The sequence below is a fragment of the Aedes aegypti genome, chromosome 1 (assembly GCF_002204515.2).
Source record: "Aedes aegypti strain LVP_AGWG chromosome 1, AaegL5.0 Primary Assembly, whole genome shotgun sequence".
Taxonomy (NCBI): Eukaryota; Metazoa; Arthropoda; class Insecta; order Diptera; family Culicidae; genus Aedes; species Aedes aegypti.
This window is the reverse complement of record NC_035107.1, coordinates 153,774,314-153,796,469: the sequence shown is the minus strand read 5'-3', so window position 1 is coordinate 153,796,469 and position 22,156 is coordinate 153,774,314. Positions and strand designations below refer to the sequence as shown.

The following is a 22,156-nucleotide window of genomic DNA, read 5'->3' as shown; positions in this document are numbered from 1 at the left end:
CAAAGCTACTGGTAGTTAGCTCCAGAGGTTGCTACACATGCTTTGAGATTGCGGAATTGAATGGAATAATTTACTTTTGAGTAACAATCATAGGAAAACGATATGAGTTTTGATATTTCGGAAGGTATTTTGAATTTTGCTTAGGCATTCTGAGGTTACGACAACATTCGCGCCCCACCAATTCTGAGATTCCGGTAAGATTACCGGCAGTAGCAATTTGTAATATCCGTGTGAATTCTGGCATTACGATAATTATGTTATTTTCTAGGAATTTTAGGATGTCGGTAGGAATTCAGATATTTATAATGTAATTCTGAATTTTACGTGTAAATTCTGACCTTTTGAATTCCGGAATTCCTGTAGGAACTTCGAGATTCCGATAGGGATGTGGGATTTTTTATGATAATTCTGGAAGTTTAAATACCATTCTAGGAATATTGCGGAAATATTAGGAATCTGGTAAAAACTCTAGAATTGGGGTGGGAATGGGATGGAAATGGATGGAATATTAATCTCTTGGAATTCTGTGGGTATCTTTGAGACGGTATTTCTGTAAGAATATGAGATTGCGGTGGGATTCCTGCGAATTATTGTGTGAATATTTGTAATTCTGAAAATCAATCTTTGTAATTATTGAAAAATCCTTTAAGATTCCGTTGATCTCCAGTTCCGTTGGTATTTCAATGCAAAGCTTTAATATAAACGTTTTGAAATATTTTATAGATTTCAATGGGATTTTTTGTGAAATCGATAAGAATTTTAATAATTTCAAAGGGAACCCTGGTGTTTTAGGGGAGATCCTCATTGAATTCTAACGACTATCAATAAAATCATTACAATTTCCATAAAAATCTCGACATTCCAAGGATACTATCAGAAATCCCACCAAAATAACGAGAATATCACAGAAACACTTAGAACTTCCGGAATTCAACATGCTGTTAAGAAAACACACGGGGAGCATCAAAATTCTACCGCAATTTCACCAGAATCTCAGTACTGGTGCTAGAAAATATTGTGCATTCAGATTAACTTTAGACCGAAGTTCATAAGACAAATGAAATATCACCAACAAAAGTTCACCGAAGTTCGGCGTCGGCATTCTACCGAAGTGCTACGCCGACAAAGGCATTCTTTATGCGTCGGCGAAGCACTAAATTAGAATGCCGACGCCGAACTTCGCCGAAGTTTTGATTGCCGAACTTCTAATTGTCACTCGAATTGGCATTTTGTGGTTTCAAATGTGATAGCTATAAGCTCAAGATCTCTTCATAGATGTTAAGCTAGTATTTAAAAAATCATCAATCACTGGCGTTGGCAAAGGCCGAAAACCACCCAGAAAATTCTTTGATGTACCATCATCATAAAATCACAGACATAAAGAGAATACCAGACTAATCGCAAAATTACACTACAAATCTTGTCAAATAACAGCACCTTCATAATTTGTGCAAATTATCGCGTAATCGATTAGATTCCATGCATTTTCTCCATATGCATGATTGTATTAATTTTAAGCGTCACTCTGAATAGATTGTTCTTTACGTGCAAAATCACTCTGCACTCTGAATGGAAATTTCTTAACGTGCAGCTTCAGTCACTTCTCATGTTCGAAAGTAGTAAGTACTACATGTTCGAAAAGTTTTTTATTCATACCAAAAGTGTAGTAAACTTTATGGATTTTGTTTTTGAGTAGATGCTACATGTAGTAAAGTTCAAAGTTTTTTATTCATATCACCCATTGTGACGAATCTACAAGAGATACACTTTTTCTCTCAAAGACACTTTGGTAGCCAATAAGTTAATGCATATTTTGTAGAAGAACTTTTTTAACATTAATAACGATAATTTTAATAAAATTTATGAAAATACGTCGAAAAATGCTGATTTTTCCGTCACTTTTTGCAAACTTTTCGTAATTTGAGCCTTTGGATCATTTTCTACAAAATTCACGTCCAAGAAACTTTCGATTCATGCGCTGAGATTAAATGTATGACGCATAGTTAATTAGATATGAGGTTTCAAAGATGACCAAGTTGAAAATCTTAAAATCGTGAATAACTCACTTAGCAGTGATTTGCGACCCTATGTTCCATGGGCACTTTTTCATATCTCATGGAGACCTATCGACCCTCAAATTATTAAAAACATGGAACCATATATATATATATATATATATATATATATATATATATATATATATATATATATATATATGGTTCCATGTTTAATATATATATATATATATATATATATATATATATAAGATTTTGATGTTTCACATGTTTGGGTTACATTTTTCTTCCTCAATTAAAAAAAACATTTGGTTTAGTCTGTCTGAACACCGACCATATTTATGTTTGTTATTTGACATTTAAATACTTGAATTGTGCTGTATCAATATTTACAAGTAATTATAATAAAAAAGTACGTATAGAACAATAACAATTTTAATTTATCCCCATAATTGAACGACAATATTAATTAGAATGAGCCTCCACCACATCATTCCTCTCAGGAGAATTTTGATTCCCAATATATTTTTTGCGGTGGTTCAGAATTGAAAATATCAAAAGTCTATTGTAATCACATCCTTTTTGTTCAAATGCATGTGGTGATATTCGATTTAAAATAAGATTAGTCAAGCCGAACATGTTGATCCTTCCACAAGAACCAACAACGAGCATTGCTTAAGTTAAGAGATTTTATCGTAATGCACAACCAGCATAAACGTTCTTCCCCTTTCGTTTATGTACTAATTATGACTTCAAATTATTTTAATTAAATTAGGTATGTTGTCTACTATTGTACACGGCAACATGTTTCAAAATAAGTGGAGCTGCTTTTAAAACAAACTTTTACATCGATCAACCAAACCATAGAATATCCGATAGCGGAAAAATAATAATAATAACCGATCATTGCAAATCGAGCCGAACTGGCGCTCTTTCCGTGCGCACGCGCATTCTGCAGAGCTGTCAAATCAGGCTTTTGTGCCTTCCTTCTTTTGCTCTCCTTCAACTCAACAACTCAGCACGATCCACCTCGGGGTGGATTGGTGAGCTGTCTGGTTGTTGCAGATGAACAATCATCGTGTAGCGCGACATCATCATTGCCACCAAGCTTGCAACTCGATCCAATTTCGATCCTCTGCTGCTTAGCGAAGACTTTCGAACGCTTGATTCACGACAGAATGTATTCGGCTGCCAAGCCCCTAATTTCACAGTATCAGCATGGCTTCATGAAGAATCGCTCTACTACTACCAACTTGATGGCGTATGTTAGTTCGCTGAACCTCAGTATGGAAAAACGCTTCCAAGTGGATAGTATATACGTGGACTTTTCTAAAGCGTTCGACAAGGTACCGCACGACTTAACCCTAAGAAAGCTCGATAGACTAGGTTTTCCTGATTGGTTCATTAACTGGTTGAGATCGTACCTGCGTGATAGAACCGCTTATGTTAATTTAAAGTCTGTTGAGTCTACGCGCTTTCCAACTCCTTCGGGTGTCCCACAAGGTAGCCACCTGGGACCCTTGATATTTATAATTTTCGTCAATGACTTAATCGATCGAATCAATTCACATCGTCTCATGTATGCGGATGATTTGAAAATATATCGAATTATAAGCTCGTCGATCGATTGTGCCGCGCTACAGCAAGACATCGACACCGTATCTAGTTGGTGTGTATTGAACGGTATGGAGATGAATGCGATAAAGTGTAAAGTGATTAGTTTCACCAAATCGCGGGCGCAAATGAGATTCGACTATAGCGCGAATGGAACGTTGTTGGACCGCGTAAAATCTATTAAAGATCTTGGAGTTGTTATGGACGAAAAGTTGAATTTCAACGAGCACGTTGCTGCGACCACTGCCAAGGCCTTTGCTGTACTAGGATTCATTCGACGAAACGCATCCGAATTCCGTGATCCATATGCTTTAAAATCCGCTTACTGTTCGCTCGTAAGAAGCATCCTGGAATATGCTGTTCAAGTATGGGCTCCTTACCACGAAACTCAAATCGCTCGTATAGAAAGAGTGCAACGATGTTTCGTCCGATATGCCCTGAGGAGATTACCGTGGTCAAACCCGATCGTGCTGCCTGCGTATGATAGTCGGCGCCAACTAATAGGGCTGGAGTCACTACGCCATCGAAGAGTTTACCTTCAAAGGATGTTCGCATATGACGTAATAAGTAGCCGGATCGACTGCCCAGAGCTTCTGCAACAGGCGAATTTCTTTGTCCCAGCGCGTCTTTTACGTCAACGTTCTTTAATCAGGATAAGTCGACACCGTACTGTTTTCGGCCAAAATCATCCACTCGAAAAATGTTTTAATCTTTTAAATGATGTAGATATTTTTGATTTTACTATTGATAGAAATCGTTTTAAGAATATTGTGAGACAAATGTATTAGTAAGATAAGGGGTATTCAGTCTGTACAGCAAAGCTGAAGACGGTGTTAAATAAATAAATAAAATAAACTCACCAGAAAATCGTGGTACAATTAACAACGACGCTCTAGTTTTTGTATCAGCTACCTCTTTTTACCCATATTGCACTTTAAAAAGCACTTTTGTGATCAGAAATATTTTAATAATTTTTCTCCATTTAAGTTTTCGCCTGCATGAAAAGCTACGCTAGAAACGCGCACAGTCATCAACCATCATCATCGCGAAAACTGACGACGACAGGCCCATGGCACGGGACGACTTTTAGCGTAGTCAACATCTCCATGTGTTTACCCATTTTCGGGTAATTTGAATCGAGAGTGCAATTAGAATGCGAAGTTTTGTTTAATGTTTGTGATCTATAATCGAGCAAGATTCACAATCAAATCACTGATTGCTTGCTTGGAGGCTTGCAGGATGCCTTTTAATGTTTGCTCTCCTTCCAAAACCATCGAAATGTTGAATGTGCTTCAACTTTTTGGCACATTATTAGCTGATTTAACAATATCAAAAATTGATAATCAAACCATAGCAAACAATTAAACAAAACAATGGTCTTTATTTTCACAGTTCTTACAACTGACAGTGGGCGATATTCACTTATCGCCCGGGACATCCTGGCTACGAAGAACACTGTGTATCGATATATGGTTGTCATGGGCCTGGACGACGATGATTGAAAAGTCCCAGGTCTCCTGACATTTGACCTGCTTCGTAAAATGGCTCATTGGAAGTTGAATAGTGTCCGGCCCCTCATACTAGACTGTAGTGTGCGACCCCTTAGACGAGGTTGTCATTGAACGGACAAAGTATGGGCCTATTCACAAAACGTTTCGAAACAGCTGATCGGTAAGCTCTTTGACAGTTCTTCTATGGAGATGACAGTCCAGTGTTAGCACCGGTCCTCCACCGATGTAAACAAATGCATAGACGGACCTGTCACATGAAAAGGCCTATGAGCCATTTTACGAAGCAGGTCAAATGACAGGAGACCTGGGAGAATTCAATCATCGTCGTCAGTTTTCGCGATGATGATGGTTGATAACTGTGCGCTTTTATAGCGTAGCTTTTCATATAGGCTATTCATAAATGGAGAAAAATTATTAAAATATTTCTGATCACAAAAGTGCCTTTTTATGTGCAACTAGTGGTCCCGGCAAACTTCGTCTTGCCATCAAGTAGGCTGTTGAAAAATGACATGCAATCTCCTGTGAACCTATGCACGGGTTCACCATTTGACGTTTTAGCGGTGCCGTGTTATTTATGTGACCATGGAAACCAGTGAATTCGGCACCGCTCAAACGTCAAATTAGTGAACTCGTGCATCGGTCCATACAAAATGACACATTAGTTTTCTCCCGTTACTACGACTATTCCGAAGATTTCCTTAAACTTTTTCGACGCAGGAACACGTCGGAACCCTGGACGATTGCAACAGTGAAAAAATTGTGAAAAACCGTTGAGCCGTTCTCAAGCCATTTCGTGACATACAAACACCATTCCATTTTTATTTATATAGATATTGGTAACAAGGTGGTAGCTGATACAACAACTAGGTGTAATGTTGCAGTAACGAACATTTTTGGATCTCATTTTTGCCATTTTCTCCATGTCCCCGTTTGGTAAAATTAGGCGTTGTTAAAAATCACGCTGGATTTAATCCCGGGTCTCCTGTCAATTGACGCCGTTGCGGCGATCAGCTGTTCCGAAAAGTCTCGTAAAATGGCTTATTGTTTCGTTTTGGTTTGAGACCCCATTAAACATTTGACAGTTCAACAGCCGACTAAATTGGTTGAAAAATCGGTCGATTGTTGCACCGCCAAATGTTTAATGGGGGAGCAAGTGTTTTTAGTATCTCTGTTTAAGGTAATAAATCGAGAGGGATTCGCGATAAGGGCCAATCTGACAAACCACTAATTATGAGAAAATAATAAATGAAATTCTCATGTGCAATTTTTAATCCCAATTGGAGAAAATATACTTAAACTAAAACCTTTTCACTTTAATACACATTTCTCCTACAATTTCTCTAGCTATGTGAAAATAATTGATATATTTTACTGAATATGTGAATAAACGTTTTAAACTCATGCGTAAACCTTTGAGGCCATTGAGAACACTACGATAGGTAAAAGATTTCTGAGATTTTTCAGGAATTATTGCATAATAGAGCGAATATTGTTAACCTGTCAACTATCACTCCGTAACAAGTTGGCAGCGTGCAATCTTGTTTAAATATTTTCAGTTGAAAAAAAGGTGCGGAAAATAATTTTCTGTACCACTTCTCAGTTGTCCCCTCTGACAGTTTTAAACTGCAATAAAAAAAGTTTTGAAATTAATTCGACATAGACCTAAAAATAACTAAAATGAAACACTGCCAATTTTCAAATCACGTGGTGCAAGTGAAAAGTTTCTAATTAGAGATTGAATTTGTGTTTTCTCTTAAGTATACAAGGTTCGCTATTATCATAGAACAACAGAACGTGCTGATAATTCAAGAAACACTATACTCAAAGCTTTAAATGCTATTATCATGGCCAAATCATGGAACTTCTCTAAAAATAAGGTTGCCGAACATTACGATATTAATATGTATACTTCTGACAGCCGATTAAAAGGAAGACGTTGATTGAAAAGTTCCATTATGAGAGAACGCACGCAAATCTCGTGGAATGTCTGTGTAAAACTAGTTCGAAACATAAATAATGTGGTATAGGTCTATCCACATAAAAAAGTTTCTAAATACTTTATTTAAGGATCCCGTTTGATTTCTCTCGAAGAGTCATATCCGATTTTCTTAAAAACAAATAACGAGCGTTGGGAATTCTACAGAGCAGAAATGCAATTACAGTCCCATGATGTAAGAACTAACATTGGAAATGTTGCAGTTATAACACAGACAAACAGACGTAACAGCTAGAACAATTATCAATTTAAAACATAGGGCCGTATGAATAAAAATGTAGTAAAGTTGAGTTTACTATATTATCGATAGTAAACGCTATATGTGGAACACGAGTGGAACATGTTTGTGTCATTTCTCTTTCTACACCTTTCGAACATACTACAAACAACGCGTTGCTATGAATAAAGGTAGCATTTACTACAAAGCTACTGGTAGTTAGCTTCAGAGGTTGCTACTCATGCTTTGTTGAAATGAATGGAATAATTAAAATTTGAGTAAATATCATGGGAAAACGATGTCAGCTTTGATATTTCGAAAGGTATTTTGAAACTTCCGTAGAAATTTTGATATTCCGAAAAGAATTTTGAGATTCCGGTAAGGAATTTTAAATTTATTTGAGAGATCTGGTATTCTTTCTGACGTTAAGTCCCAACCGTGACAAACTTAGTGTTCTTATACTTATTTACACAGTTTTTAACTGAGAGCTTTCAATATCAATTGACCATTTTGCACGTGAATATCGTGTGGTAGATACGAAGATACTCATTACGATAATAATGTTCAATCTGGCATTACGATAATGATGTTGTTTCTTGGGAATTCTCGGATGTCGGATGGATTTCAGCTAGTTATAAAGTAATTCTTAATTTTATGTAAGAATTCTGACATCCCAGATTCTCTGATTTCCTTTGGAATTCAGGAATACCTATAGTTATTCTGGGTTTCCGATAGACATTCTAGATTTGTTATAACAATTCTGGGATTCTGGAAGCCATTCTGGGATTCTTTTGGGAATATTGTAAATCTGGTATTTGATCTGGCTATTAATCTTTTGAAATTATTCGGGTATCTTCAAAACGGTATTTCTGTAAGAATCTCTGAGATTTCAGTGAGATTCCTGCAAACTCTGGTCCGAATCTTTGGAATTCTTGTAAACTTTTGATCCCTTTGATTTCCAGTTCCGTTGGGATTTCGGAGGAAATCTTCAATTATAATATAAACCTTTAAATGTCTGAATGTGAAAATGTAAAAAAAAATCCTTAATTCAACCACTATTGTGAGAATTTATTTTTATTCCTAAGAATTCCAGGGATACTGCCAGGAAACCTACCGAAATATCGAGAATACCACAGAAATACTAAGAATTCCATGTCCATCATCGACGTTCAACATGCTGTTTTTTTTTTAATTCACAGAGGAAGCTCAAAATTCTACCGCTATTTCATCAAATTCTCAGTACACTGAGAATAATCCCCATCTAGTTTATATGTGCGGCACCCATAGATTTTTGCAATCAAGCTTTGCACATAAATTCCAATAATGATGCAGGTAGAATCACATTCAGTAACCTTTCAATTTTACATGCGACGCACATTCAATAGAAGGGTGGATTCAATTGAATTCATATAAGCTTACTTTTATATTTTAAGTGCGGCAACAAATGACTCGCTTTTTGTTTTTTTTTTTCTTTGTTTGCTATCTGATCATCGGTAAAAGAAAACAAAATGAGAATTAAGTTGAATGTTTATTGAATAATATTTAGATAATATTGTGTACATAATTTGTAATTTGAAGCGTGATCTTGCTTTTGGTGCATCAATCCGAGATTGAGTTCAGGTTTTCTAGCGTCGTCTCCTGGTTTGCTGTTGCAGTCTGCCGCTAAATGCCAGTTGTGGTTGTACATTTGTCTTTAAAAACCTTCTGCAAACAAGGTAAAACCATTTATTCATGGATGCATTATGATAAACGTTAACTTACGGTTTAGTATCGATGAGCCTGTGCGATCAGCGAATTGTGCGAAACAGCTCGAAACATGCTTTGTTTCTGTTTGTTGTTACTCATGACCGTCATGTTAAAATATATTTATACGGTTTTGAATAATAAATGCAATTAATCTATGTAACATTGCAGAGCATGTAAAAAATAGATGCCTAGACATTAAATTTTATTGTAAATTAATGGCATTTAAATGTATAATAAAATTAAGTTTAAGGCCCTCGAACCCATTTTATCTGTTTTCCGCACATAAAACATAATGGAGATTTCATCTCAGTGTACTTCAATCTTGAAAATGTTAGGAACAGGGTGTCTATTCGTTTACCGAAATGAAATTCCCTGATATTTCCAGGTTTTTCCAGGACTTGAAAAAAAATCCAGGTTAAAAAAATTCTCCAAAATACATAAATTAGAGTGTCCATCCCGGGACATCCCGGGACAAAAATTCCCGGGATTCGACAAATTTCGGGATTTCCCGTTTCCCGGGATTTTATTTCTGACATCCCGGGAATCCCGGGTTTCCCGAAATATACGTAGAATTTGATGAAATCCACTAAATTTCAATGAAAAACAATTACATTTTTCCTCACTATCAACCTAATTTGATAAAGTAGAAAAGCATAATGAAAAATAGAATAAACGAGTTATTATTTTCATCAAAAGATCAATGCATCCAGTAACAAACACATTTTTTTGTCTAGTTGAAAAGTTTTAATGCTTTTAAACATTAGCCGTTTTATAAGCCTATGCTGAGATAACATATTTAAAAGTGCACTGCCGCAAATCGCAAGTCAGTACCATCTGTAAAAAGTAGGCATTTAGAAAATTGACTGAGATGTTTTCAATCTTGTTTTCCATTCAAATTTTCAAAAACTTCCAGAAGATTGGAACATAATTCGATCTCAATGAAATTTTCATAATTTGCTTTTCACTCCGTTACCTTTCCAAGAAAAAAAAATCCCTAAATAACAATTCATTTTTGTGTTAAACGATGCGAAAATCTACAGTGGAACTGACATGCGTTTACTTTTCATTATGGGACAATTCGACTTGGTGTTTTCCCTAGTTTTACTGAACAAATAGTGATTTCTCGTTAGTACAGCTGATAGATCTTTGGAAGATATTATAAAAACTAATATCAACTCAATTTTGACCAAAATGCAGATGGGACTGACTTACGATTCACGATACTTCCGTTAATAATTTTCAGTAATTAACTTTTGATCTAAATGATCTGCAATACCTTCAATGATCTTTAATCGTTTCTTTTGTTCTAAAGTTTTCATGGCTTTTCAAATATTTGAAGCAAATTTCTTTAAAATTATTACTCAAGTTTTTCGCATACTTTCGTTCATAAGTGTTATAGAGAGTTTGAAAAAATCCATAGTAAATCCGTAATTAGTCCAGCTAAGTTTTGATTTTTGTTAGGTTACTTCATCAGAATAAGAAAGTCTTATCTGAAATGTGATTTGCTTTAATTAACATTTGCTTTAAGTAACATTATCTGTTTATTTTCTTGGAAAAATGTATTGTTAAATTTGTACTTCCATTTCATTTCAACTGAAATGCTAGTTTTATTGAAAATTTGATAAATCCCGGGATCCCGGGATTTCCCGGGACAAGCATAGATTTTTGTCCCGAATCCCGGGACGAGCAAAATGACCGGGAAATGGACACTCCAACATAAATGATCGACGAATAGTTAGTTTTGGATGACCAAAATATATTTTCAATGAAATTATGTGAAAGAAATTATGCAACGATAGTTTGGAAAATGTTTTTCCTTTCTAAAAATTATCTGTTTTGTTCTAAACGTGTAAGCAGCATAGGAAAAAAAACATTCGAAAATATTGATGATTTTTACTTAATTTCGACAAAAAACAAGAATGTTTATCAACTGATCTGAAAATGCTTTTAACCATCAAAGCCAGATATTCCCCAGTCTATTCGATCTTGAGGAAGAAATAACATTTCGTTTAAAATGAAATTAAGATTTATGGACATCAGTGACATACCCAGAATATTTCTCTGAAGAAAATTTGTGTTTTTTGTTATTGACAACTTGGAAAACCCTGGGCTGGTAGCGACTTATTGTCTTGAAAATAAGAACTTGAGAGACCTCTTGTTTGGAAAATGAAACAATTATGAACCAACACGAGGTCTTACTGATATGAATTATGAATGCAAAAAGAAACCTAACAAGAACCACGACATGAAAGAGTTAGTTTTCCTAAGTTGAACAGACATTTTTAAAATAGAGTAAGGTGGGGCAAAAGTTCGACCTTAGTGGTATAATCAAAGCTTCCAGAGAAACTATACCAGTTGAAACAAAACAAATACCATACAGTGAACCTTCAACATATTGGCTATAATTTTGCTGAACAAACTTGTGTCAAAATATCAACCCAGTTTTAGTTATAACAGTTTTAAAATTGATTGTCTTAAACGAACTTTTGCCCTACCGGTGGGGCAAGAGTTCGAATCAAGTGTGGGGCAAAAGTTCGACCCATGTTTAAACTCACGGAATAATTGGCAAATTGCCTAAAATCCACATATAGGCCTAGAAATGCCCGTACATAAACTATTGAAAAAGATTTTATCTTCAATTGGTTCTATGTAACGAAAGATTGACCAAAAATTACAATATTCACGTCGAAAACAATAATAAGCCATAACTTTTCCAAATCTCAATGGATTTTTGTGATACTTAGAGTAAAAGTCTCTTACTTGAATAGCATTCGAACCACCATGACATTTATGAGTTTTGGTTTGAATTGAGCTAGAAATCTTAAAAAGAAACTCTTACCCCACTCAAACTTTTGCCCCACTTTACTCTACTATTTCTAAGACTTTTTTGGAATACCTTGTGACATTACAAGTGTAACTGCTCGTTATACTGTGGATCACGAATTTTCTAAGTAATTCTTCCAAAACAAATCGGGTTTAAATACCTCTAAAAATTCAATCTGGATTTTTTTACAGAAATTACTTTGAAAATTCTATAAAGAATCCATACAAAGATCGTTTCAGACATTTTTCAATAATGCATCAAATTCTCCAAAAAATATTCCATTGAAATCCCTATGGCTTCCTCCAACATTCCCGATTAGGACACCTTCAAGGATTCATAACTCCTTCCATTTTTTTTTTTTTTCATTACTCAAGGAGGTCTTCAAAGAATATTTACAGTCATTCATACAGGAGAAATGTCAAGGAAATTTTTCAGATTGTTTTGGAGAAAACTGTTAAAAATGTGCGCGAGGAATTTCGAAAGAAAAGCCTAGAGCAACCTCTGATGAAACTTGTGTGAGTTCTAAGTATGCCTTGATGAATTTCTACAATGATCTTTGAAAGAACTCCTATATTTTTGATAAAATTATTCTTAGAATGTTCTTGATAAATTTCTTAGATAACTGAAAACAATTACAATCTCGGAGTAATGTCTTACAAGAAGTTTTGAAAAATTCTGACTGAATTACTGAAAAAACTATCTATGAATGATCAGAGCAATACCTGTAATAATTGCTATAATATTAACTTGTATGGAATCTTGAACAAATTATTATTATTATTATTATTTATTATCGACACTTTACCCTCGTCAGGGCATTCATGTCGGGTCTCTCTTGAACAAAGTTTTGAGTAATCCATAGAGATTTGAAAATTTTCATTGATTTTTTTAGAGGAATCTTTGAACCGCAGCAATCATATTTTGATGAAATGCAGAAGAAATGCAGTGAGAAAGTTCTAGGGGAACTTAATGAGGAATCCCAGGTCAAATTTATCGAGGAATATTTGGAAAAGTTTATAATAGATTTCATCGAACAATGCCTGAATGATTTTTGGAGCAATTCAATATGGATGAATTTGTCTAAATGAAAAATAGGCATAGGAATTATTGTAGAGTTTCTTGGAAAACGTCAAAACGATTTTTTTTTAACTCTTTAAAGAGAACGTGCAGGATCTGTGGGAAATCTTCTAATGTAACAACAGGAAATGTTTACACCTATGTTTCATATGCTCATGAACGACACCCAACTGGAACTTTACTTGCCTTTACCAATTTGGCAATCTGAAATTCGGTTCCTTGTCTAAACATGTTTTATGCTGAATAAATGAAAAACGTTAAAATAATCAAACATGTCAACTAGCGTTTTGATAGCGGCGCAGCAGAAAATTTTTTGGTTGAATACTACCATGTACTACTGCTTCAGAACAATTTCCCTGAGTATAGTCGAAATTCCCTGAGAATTCCAGGTTTTTTCCAGGTTGAATCAAATTCCCTGATAATTCCAGGTTTTCCAGGTTTTTCCAGGTAGTAGACACCCTGTAGGAACTTTATAATTCCACAATTACTTTAATCTCATGATTCCTTCATGGGATACAGAGTTATAGCTTATATTCCAAAGATCTCAGAAAAATCCTTGTTGTCAAATCATAAAATTCACATGCACATTTACACTACACTGCACTGAACACTTCTCCACAGCACACGGACGCCTGATATATTTTTTTTAACTATTTCGTTTATTTGAGGCTCAAATGCGTTTAACGCTTTACGGAGCCGAAATTCATTTTTTGTATTTTAATTACATACAATTAATTGGCTTTTTCATTTCAACATTAATATGGGATGGAGCCAGGGTACTCGTGGCAACTCGAGGTTAGTGGTCACAATTTTTTAAGGAAGGACATGGTAGGGATTGGGATCAGGGTTCTCAGCAGCTCATCCGGGAGGTATAACGTGGCATCTTGATTTTCGTTTCATGGCGTTGGTAGCGATTTCTTGCCGGTATTCGACTGCCGGATGGCCAGGATCCTCAATCCAACACAAAAGGGACAAAACACAGAAAAAAAACTGGGGAAGAAAACACAAGAGAATTAAACTTTTATGCAACACAAGCGAAGGAAATCGTAAATTGCGACCATGTAAATAAGATCGCGGGTTCCCAACACATCTCTAACTGGAACATAGGGTTGTCTACCTCGGGCCGCAAGGGTATCCAAAAGTTGCGCTCTGGAGGCGTCTATATCCGAGCACTGCCAAACTACGTGATCGATGTCATCATAACCGGAACCACACCTGTTACAAATATTGCTCAGCGCGAGGTTAATCCTGTGTAGATGTGCATCTAGCGAGTAATGGTTGGACATAAGCCTTGACATCACGCGAATGAAATCTCGACTTACGTCCAAGCCTTTCCACCAGGCTCGCAAAGAAACTCTAGGAATTATGGAATGTAACCACCGTCCCAGTTGGCCATTTAGCCAATCGCTTTGCCAACCGTGAAGAGAACTTTGACGTACTAAATGAAAAAATTCATCGTGTGAAATTCGTCTATCATAAATCTCACCTTCCTCAGCGCCCACCTTTGCGAGAGAGTCCGCCTTCTCATTGCCATAAATTAAGCAATGTGACGGGACCCATACAAAGGTAATCTTATATGATCTTTCGACCAGTGCACACATCTGCTCTCTTATTTTTGTAAGAAAGTAAGATGCATGCTTTACAGGTTTCATCGATCGGAGTGCCTCAATAGAACTGAGACTATCCGAGAAGATGAAGAAGTGGTCTGCGGGCATGTTAGAGATCATCCCCAAAGCGAAGTTGATTGCTGCCAGCTCAGCAACATAAACCGTGCAAGGTTCTTGAAGTTTTCGGTAGGCGGAAGAATTTTCATTGAAGACACCGAAGCCAGTGGATCCATTTATACGTGACCCGTCAGTGAAATATCTCCTGTAGGAATCGACATTCTGGAACTTTGCGTTGAAGATACGTGGAATAGTTATACATCGAAGTTGATCTGGAATTCCATGAATAGCTTGTTTCATGGACAGATCATATTCAACAGAGGAACTGTCATTGGTGAAGCGTACACGTGGAGGGTTATAACATGGAAGGCTAATGTCAGATGACATGTAGTAGAGATAAACTCTCATGAATTTTGACTGAGTATTCAGTTTGAGCAATTCTTCGAAGTTTTCGATGACGAGTGTGTTGCTCACTCCACACTTGATAAGTATTCTTAGCGAGAGCTCCCAGAATCGGTTTTGTAGCGGTAAAACCCCTGCCAGAACCTCTAGGCTCGCATTATGTGTCGAGTGCATACACCCTAAGGCGATACGCAAACAACGATATTGAATTCGTTCCAATTTGATCAGGTGGCATTTTGCTGCTGAGAGAAAACAGAAAGAGCCATACTCTAGAACAGAGAGAATGGTTGTTTTATAGAGTTTTATGAGGTCTTCCGGGTGAGCACCCCACCATGTTCCGGTAATTGTTCGTAAAAAATTGATCCTTTGTTGGCATTTTTCCGTTAAATACCTAATATGGGTTCGCCAAGTGCCTTTTGAATCAAACCAGACCCCAAGGTATTTTGAAGTCAAAGACTGGTCGATGTCTATTCCCAAAAGCTTAAGCTTTAGTTGGGCTGGATTCCGCTTCCTTGAAAATACAACCAGTTGAGTTTTTTGCGGCGCAAACTCGATCCCTAAATTTCTAGCCCAAGTGGATAGATTATCAAGGGAATTTTGCAATGGTCTTTCCAGGATTTCTGCTCGTGGGCCCTTCATAGAGACCACAGCATCATCTGCAAGTTGTCTAAGCGTGCATGGTTCTTCCAAACAGTTGTCAATATCTTTAACATAAAAATTATAAAGCAAGGGACTCAGACATGAGCCTTGGGGAAGGCCCATATAGCTAATTCTGGAAGTTGTCAGTTGACCGAGAGTGAAGCTCATGTGTTTTTCTGACAACAAATTGTACAAGAAATTATTCAATATTCCAGGTAGTCCACTATTGTGCAAGTTTTCTGACAATATTTATATGGAAACTGAGTCAAAAGCGCCCTTAATATCCAAGAAAACCGAAGCCAATTGCTCCTTGTCAGCATAGGCTAGTTGAATATCTGATGAAAGCAACGCTAGACAATCATTTGTTCCTTTGCCCTTGCGAAAGCCAAATTGAGTACTGGAAAGCATATTGTTTGATTCGACCCAGTGATCGAGTCGGGATAGGATCATTTTTTCTAACAATTTCCTTAAACATGATAACATAGCAATCGGGCGGTACGAATTATGATCAGACGCTGGTTTCCCAGGCTTTTGAATAGCTATTACTTTGACCTGTCTCCATTCAGGTGGAACAATGTTGCGTTCCATGAATGAGTTGAACAGGTCAAGCAACCGTCTTTTAGCGATATCGGGGAGATTTTTAAGAAGATTGAACTTAATCATATCGCGTCCCGGAGAGGAGTTGTTTGATGAAAGAAGAGCCATAGAAAATTCCAGCATAGTGAATGGTCTGTCCAAAGAGTCGTCTCTTGGAGTTTTCCAAAAAGGCGGATGAGCTGGAACTGAGTCTGGACAGACCTTTTTTGCGAAGTTGAATATCCAACGATTGGAGTATTCGTCACTCTCATTTGAGGATGAGCGGTTTCGCATGTTGCGAGCCACTCTCCAAAGCGTCGTCATTGAAGTTTCTCGTGAGAGGCCATCGATAAAACGTCGCCAATAGCTACGCTTCTTCGCTTTAATAAGATTCTTCAGTCTTTTTTCGAGCTTCGAGTACTCTAAATAAAGTTCTGAGGTACCATATCTACGAAAAGCTTTGAAGGCATTAGATTTTTCTCGATACAACTGAGTGCATTCATCATCCCAACCAGGTGTGGCTGGTCGTCTTTTGAAGGATGCACTTGGAACTCGTTGTTTTTGGGATTCTAATGCACTTTTATAAATCAATTCTGTTAGGAATCGATACTCATCCAACGGTTGGAGTGTGTTGAATGTTTCGATACCAAAAGTTACCGCTGATGCAAATTTTTGCCAATCGATATTCCTAGTGAGGTCGTAAGGAACCTGAATTGACTGTTCTGACCTTTCACAATTATTTCTGATAGAAGTTATTATGGGCAAGTGATCACTACCATGGGGATCATCAATCACCTTCCACATGCAATCGAATGATAGCGAACTTGAACCCAAAGATGCGGCTTTCTTTGCCGTCGGATGAAATACGTGTCACTTCACCTGTGTTCAAAATGTTCAAGTTGAAATCGTCGCATAAGTCATAGAAAATAGCCGCTCTATAATCGTCATAAGATTCGCCCCATCCAGTACCATGTGAGTTCATATCACCCAGTATTAAAACTGGGGATGAGAGCATGGAGACTGCATTCCAGAGATGACGGCGGTTTATTGATACTCTTGGAGGAATATAAACAGAAGCTACGCAAAGATCTTTACCCTTTACGTTTATTTGGCAAGCAACGATTTCTATGCCTGGATGAGTCGGGATGGGGATTCTGTAGAATGAATGACACTTTTTGATCCCTAAAAGCACACCCCCGTAATTATCATCTCGATCCTGGCGTATAATGTTAAAATCGTAGAAGTTAAGATCATCTTCAGAAGAAAGCCATGTTTCACAGAGTGCAAATATATCACAATCGGAATTGTGAAGCAAAAACTTAAATGTGTCTAATTTAGGTTTAAGACTATGACAGTTCCACTGTAACACAGTGATCATATCTCCGGAAAGGAAAGTCAACGGTAGATGCCATCAAAACAGTGATTGACACAGCCGACAAAGCAAGGACAAAAAAACGTAGAGGTAACCGTTACTGTGCTGTCGTGACGATAGATGTGAGAAACGCCTTTAACAGTGCAAGCTGGGAAGCCATTGCTGTGGCGTTACATAAAATGAAGGTTCCGGATTATCTGTGCAAGATACTAGGAAGCTACTTTGAAAACCGGGTCTTGAGCTACAGCACTAGCGAAGGACAGAAGACGAGGTCGGTAAATGCGGGAGTTCCACAGGGCTCTATCCTGGGTCCAACGTTGTGGAATGCTATGTACGACGGAGTGCTGACGCTTAGGCTGCCAACAGGCGTCAAAATCGTTGGATTTGCAGACGACATCACGCTTGTGGTCATTGGTGACTCACTGGAAAGGGTGGAGGTTCTCGCTACAGAAGCAGTGGACGCAGTCGAAAACTGGATGTACGAGAAGAAACTGGTGATAGCCCACCAAAAAACGGAGCTGTTGCTTATCAGCAATCGAAAAGTGGTGCAGAAGGCTGAGATTACAGTGGGAGAACACACCATAGCCTCAAAGCGGGAGCTAAAACACCTCGGCGTAATGATCGACGATCGGCTGAACTTCAACTGCCATGTCGATTACGCGTGCGAGAAAGCAGCAAGGGCAGTCACAGCGCTGTCCAGGATCATGCCGAATAACTCGGCGATTTGCAGCAGTAAGCGGAGGCTATTGTCTAGCGTGGCTACCTCGATCCTGAGGTACGCTAGCCCGGCGTGGGGAACCGCAATGAAGACGAAGAGGAACCGAGTCAAGCTTAGCAGCACGTATAGGCTGATGGCCATGCGGGTAGCGAGTGCCTACCGAACCATATCTTCGGAGGCAGAATGCGTGATTGCCGGAATGGTCCCTATCGGCTACGTTTTGGAAGAGGATAAGGAGTGCTACGAAGCTAGTAGTACTAGAGGAGCCCGGAAGATTGCCCGAGCCGACACGATGGTGAAATGGCAACGCGAGTGGGATACCGCTGAGAAGGGAAGGTGGACTTATCGCCTTATTCCAAATCTGGCGAAATGGGTGAGCAGATCCCATGGAGAAGTCAACTTCCACTTGACGCAGTTCTTGTCAGGTCACGGCTGCTTCAAGAAATATCTGCACAGGTTCGGCCACGCAGAGTCGCCGCTCTGCGCTGAGTGCCCAGTCGTAGAGGAGTCGCCGGAACACGTCATTTTCGAGTGTCCACGTTTTGCTGCGGAACGTAGCGAGATGACAGCGGTCTGCGGTGCTGACGTAACCGTAGACAACGTAGTGGATAGAATGTGTAGCGATGAGGTGATGTGGAACGCGGTGAACATGGCGGTGACGAAAATAATGTCATTGCTTCAGCGGAAGTGGAGGGAGGAACAAGCCGGTGAACCGGAAGTCAGTCTCCAACCGGAATCGCCGAACCGACCTCGGCACCCAACCGGTAGGTAAGCTTGATCCACCGTCGGGGACAAGACCGAGTAGATCGTGGAAAAGCCCCGGAAATTGTAGGCTTCGTGGCCGTGCGGTTAGCGGCGTCAGTCATTTAGGCATATTGTGCCATGAAGTGTGGGTTCGATTCCCACTCCAGTCGGTGGAAACTTTTCGTCAAACGGAAAATTCATCATTGGGCTACTGGGTGTTTCGTGTTGTCCGTTGCCTAATGTTTGTGATTGTTCAGTCTGTGCAGCCTTGAGCTGAAGACGGTGTAAATTGTCTTGCCAAATTGGTCGTCAGGGCACCTGTGAACCGGAAGTCATCCACCAACCGGAATCGCAGGATCGACCTTGGCACCTATCCGGGCAGCATCGGTACCGGAAGAACTTCCACCTCCGGGGAAGTCTTCGTCGGGGTAGGGTAGATTCACCGCCGGGGACTATCCGAATAGTGCGCGAGAACCTGGAGTGCTAAATGGCATGCGTCCAGCACCGAGAGAACTTCCTTCGTCAGGGAGTTTCTGGCACCCATGGTATCGTGAGCCGAATGGCTGAATATGGCATGTTTAGATCACAAACAAGGAATACTAACAAATTATTAATGGGAGCCGAAGGGCTCAGCATGGCATGGATTAGGAACTAACAAATTAATGATGGAGCCGAAGGGCTTAATGAAGGGTGCGCGTAGCATGTGTCGCCTCTTCTTCGAAGTAATACCGCAAGGTGGTGCCGGAGAAGAATTCTTTACGGTGACGGTGTACCTAGGAGACTGTTTTTTAGTGGGTAGGCGCCCCATTGCGAATCCCACACAGTGCCAAACCATACACTGTGGCATGAGCATGAACAAATACAGGCCAGTCTTGAGAAGATTTTTTTAACTCCTAGAGATGCATGAAAAAAAAAAAAAAAAAAACAGTGATCATATCTTGTACCTCACTCGATGAATTATCCATCGAAAGATATGATCGAAGCAAGGAGGGGCCACGAGATAGTCAATTCCCTGAGATACTCTTCTATTGCGGGGAGGAAAAGGTCGAGTATGCCTCTGAATGAGTCTGAAACTCCGAGGGCATCACATATGCGATCCACAAGGGCCGTAAAAGTTATCAGTCCTCGTTTGGCCCGGGGGGTTTTCGAGGAAGAGCGAGGAACTTCAGTAGCTTTTTTCTTGCTATCTTGCCTAGAGCTTCTTTTCGAAGTATATTTAATCGGTGGAGGCGGGGGCGGCAGATCTTTGCTGCAACACGGAACGGAAGCATCAAAGACCTGTTTCTTCGGCAATTTCGAATTTGCTCCCCCATCGGTTTCGTCGTCGTTCGCTTCGTCGGAAGACAACTCTTGAAAAGAGTTACCAACTGGGATGGCTGATGAAGACTCTTTTGCAGGCGGATTTAAAGCTTTCACCATTTCCGCATACGTCTTCTTGGAGCGCTTCACAATGGAGCGACTCTCATTTCGAATGCGCCTTTTGTATGCCGGGCACTTCTGCAAATCATGAAGATCCTCACGACAGTAGCTGCATTTTTCAGCTTCCTGTGTGCAATCATCTTCCAAGTGAGCTTGGTTGCATTTGCCACAACGGGGCTTGTTGTCGCAAAAGCTAGCACTATGACCAAGCTGTTTGCAGTTGGTACAATTGAATACCTTCGGCACGTAAAGGCGCACTGGGTAAAAAACACTATCAATGCAAACAAATTTCGGGAGAACGGAACCAGGAAAAGTTACACGAAACGAGGCTGACGGCGAGAACACTTTCTTATTTCCTTCCATGGAAACTGATTGTAATTGTTTACAATCCAGTATAGCCACATCAGGAATGGACCGGTTTTCAAAAACGCCTTTGCCAGTCTTAATGTCATCACATGTCAGACTCGCGTCGATAATTTTCCCTTCCACCTCAACCTCTCTGGCCAAAATATACACAAAATATTCCACAGTAAAAGCCTCATGCTGAGCAATCTCATTAGCTGCTTTGTAACTAGGTGCAGTTACACGCAGCTTGGATTGCTTCACTTGGTGAATAACGGTCCCATGATATTTACGCGTCAGCTCTCTAGAAATCGAGAGCACATTCAAAATCTTGTTTTTGCGCCGGAAATAGACAACCCAAGGCCCAGCCGAAGACGGTTGATAAAACCGCGTTCGAGCAACGAGATCTTTAGGAGGCGTATCGCCTCCATCCGATTCGTCCATGCGGGTTAAAAATCAACCGCAACCAAAAAAAAAAATAATAATAAAAAACAAAAAAAATAACTTATCAGTGGACTATTTTGTACACACTTCCCCTAAATGGGAAAAGCAAAATTACAAAGAAAAAAAAGATAAAAAAAACTTAACCACTCAGTGGGCTATTTTGTACCCAACTCCCCTATACGGGCAAAATTGCACTGGGAGAGAGACAGAGGAGAAGCAACAAACAACCTTGAACTCAACACTGTATGTTCGGAGATGCGAAAGCAATTCAATAGATACAAATACAAATTGTATACTTATCCGTTCTACAGCAGGAGAACGTCCACGCGCCGTAGGTAGCAAACCGACCGGGTCGGTCTTCTGCCTTGTTGTTGTTCACGGCGCGGGAGAAAAAATCACCGATGAGTTGATGATGGGCGATGATTTTTTTTCGGTGGAACGACACTAGTTTCACTAGTTCGCTTCCTTCGCGAAGCGCGATCGCCTAAGCACTCACTTTACAAAACTGAGACTTGATTTTCTCACTAAATAAACCAAAAACCCACGCGGGCGGTGGGGAAAAAGGCCTAACTAAACTTTGCAAAAAGTGCCGTGCGATGAGACCGGGATCCTGTCAACCGACTCGTGCAAGCGCTAAGCAAGGAATGGTCGCCTGATATAAAAAGAGGCCGAAATTGGGCAATGGCCGTCCTTTTAAAGATTTCCCACATCCGTCATATTTTATATGATTACATGCCATCTCGCTTCATATATGTATCATCGTTCCGCCATGATAATAGTTGGTAGCGGACGAAGACATTTGCAGCGGCACAACCCCTAACGCTTCTGTGGTATCT

At 39.1% G+C, this 22,156-nt stretch overlaps 1 protein-coding gene across 2 annotated transcripts in view; it reads right to left on the bottom strand.

Annotated features, from left to right (window-relative positions):
• The window catches only part of LOC5575427 (syntaxin-16), a 137,362-nt gene that overhangs the window by 23,141 nt on the left and 92,065 nt on the right, over positions 1-22,156 (bottom strand). The window contains exon 5 of one of the 2 annotated variants that reach the window (XM_021851317.1): positions 13,942-13,990. The exons of the other annotated variant lie outside the window; for it this stretch is intronic. Coding sequence (XP_021707009.1) covers positions 13,953-13,990 — 38 coding nt within the window. The 3' untranslated portion in view covers positions 13,942-13,952. Of the gene's footprint in view, positions 1-13,941; positions 13,991-22,156 lie in introns of those variants that run through there. 2 annotated transcript variants of the gene reach the window in all.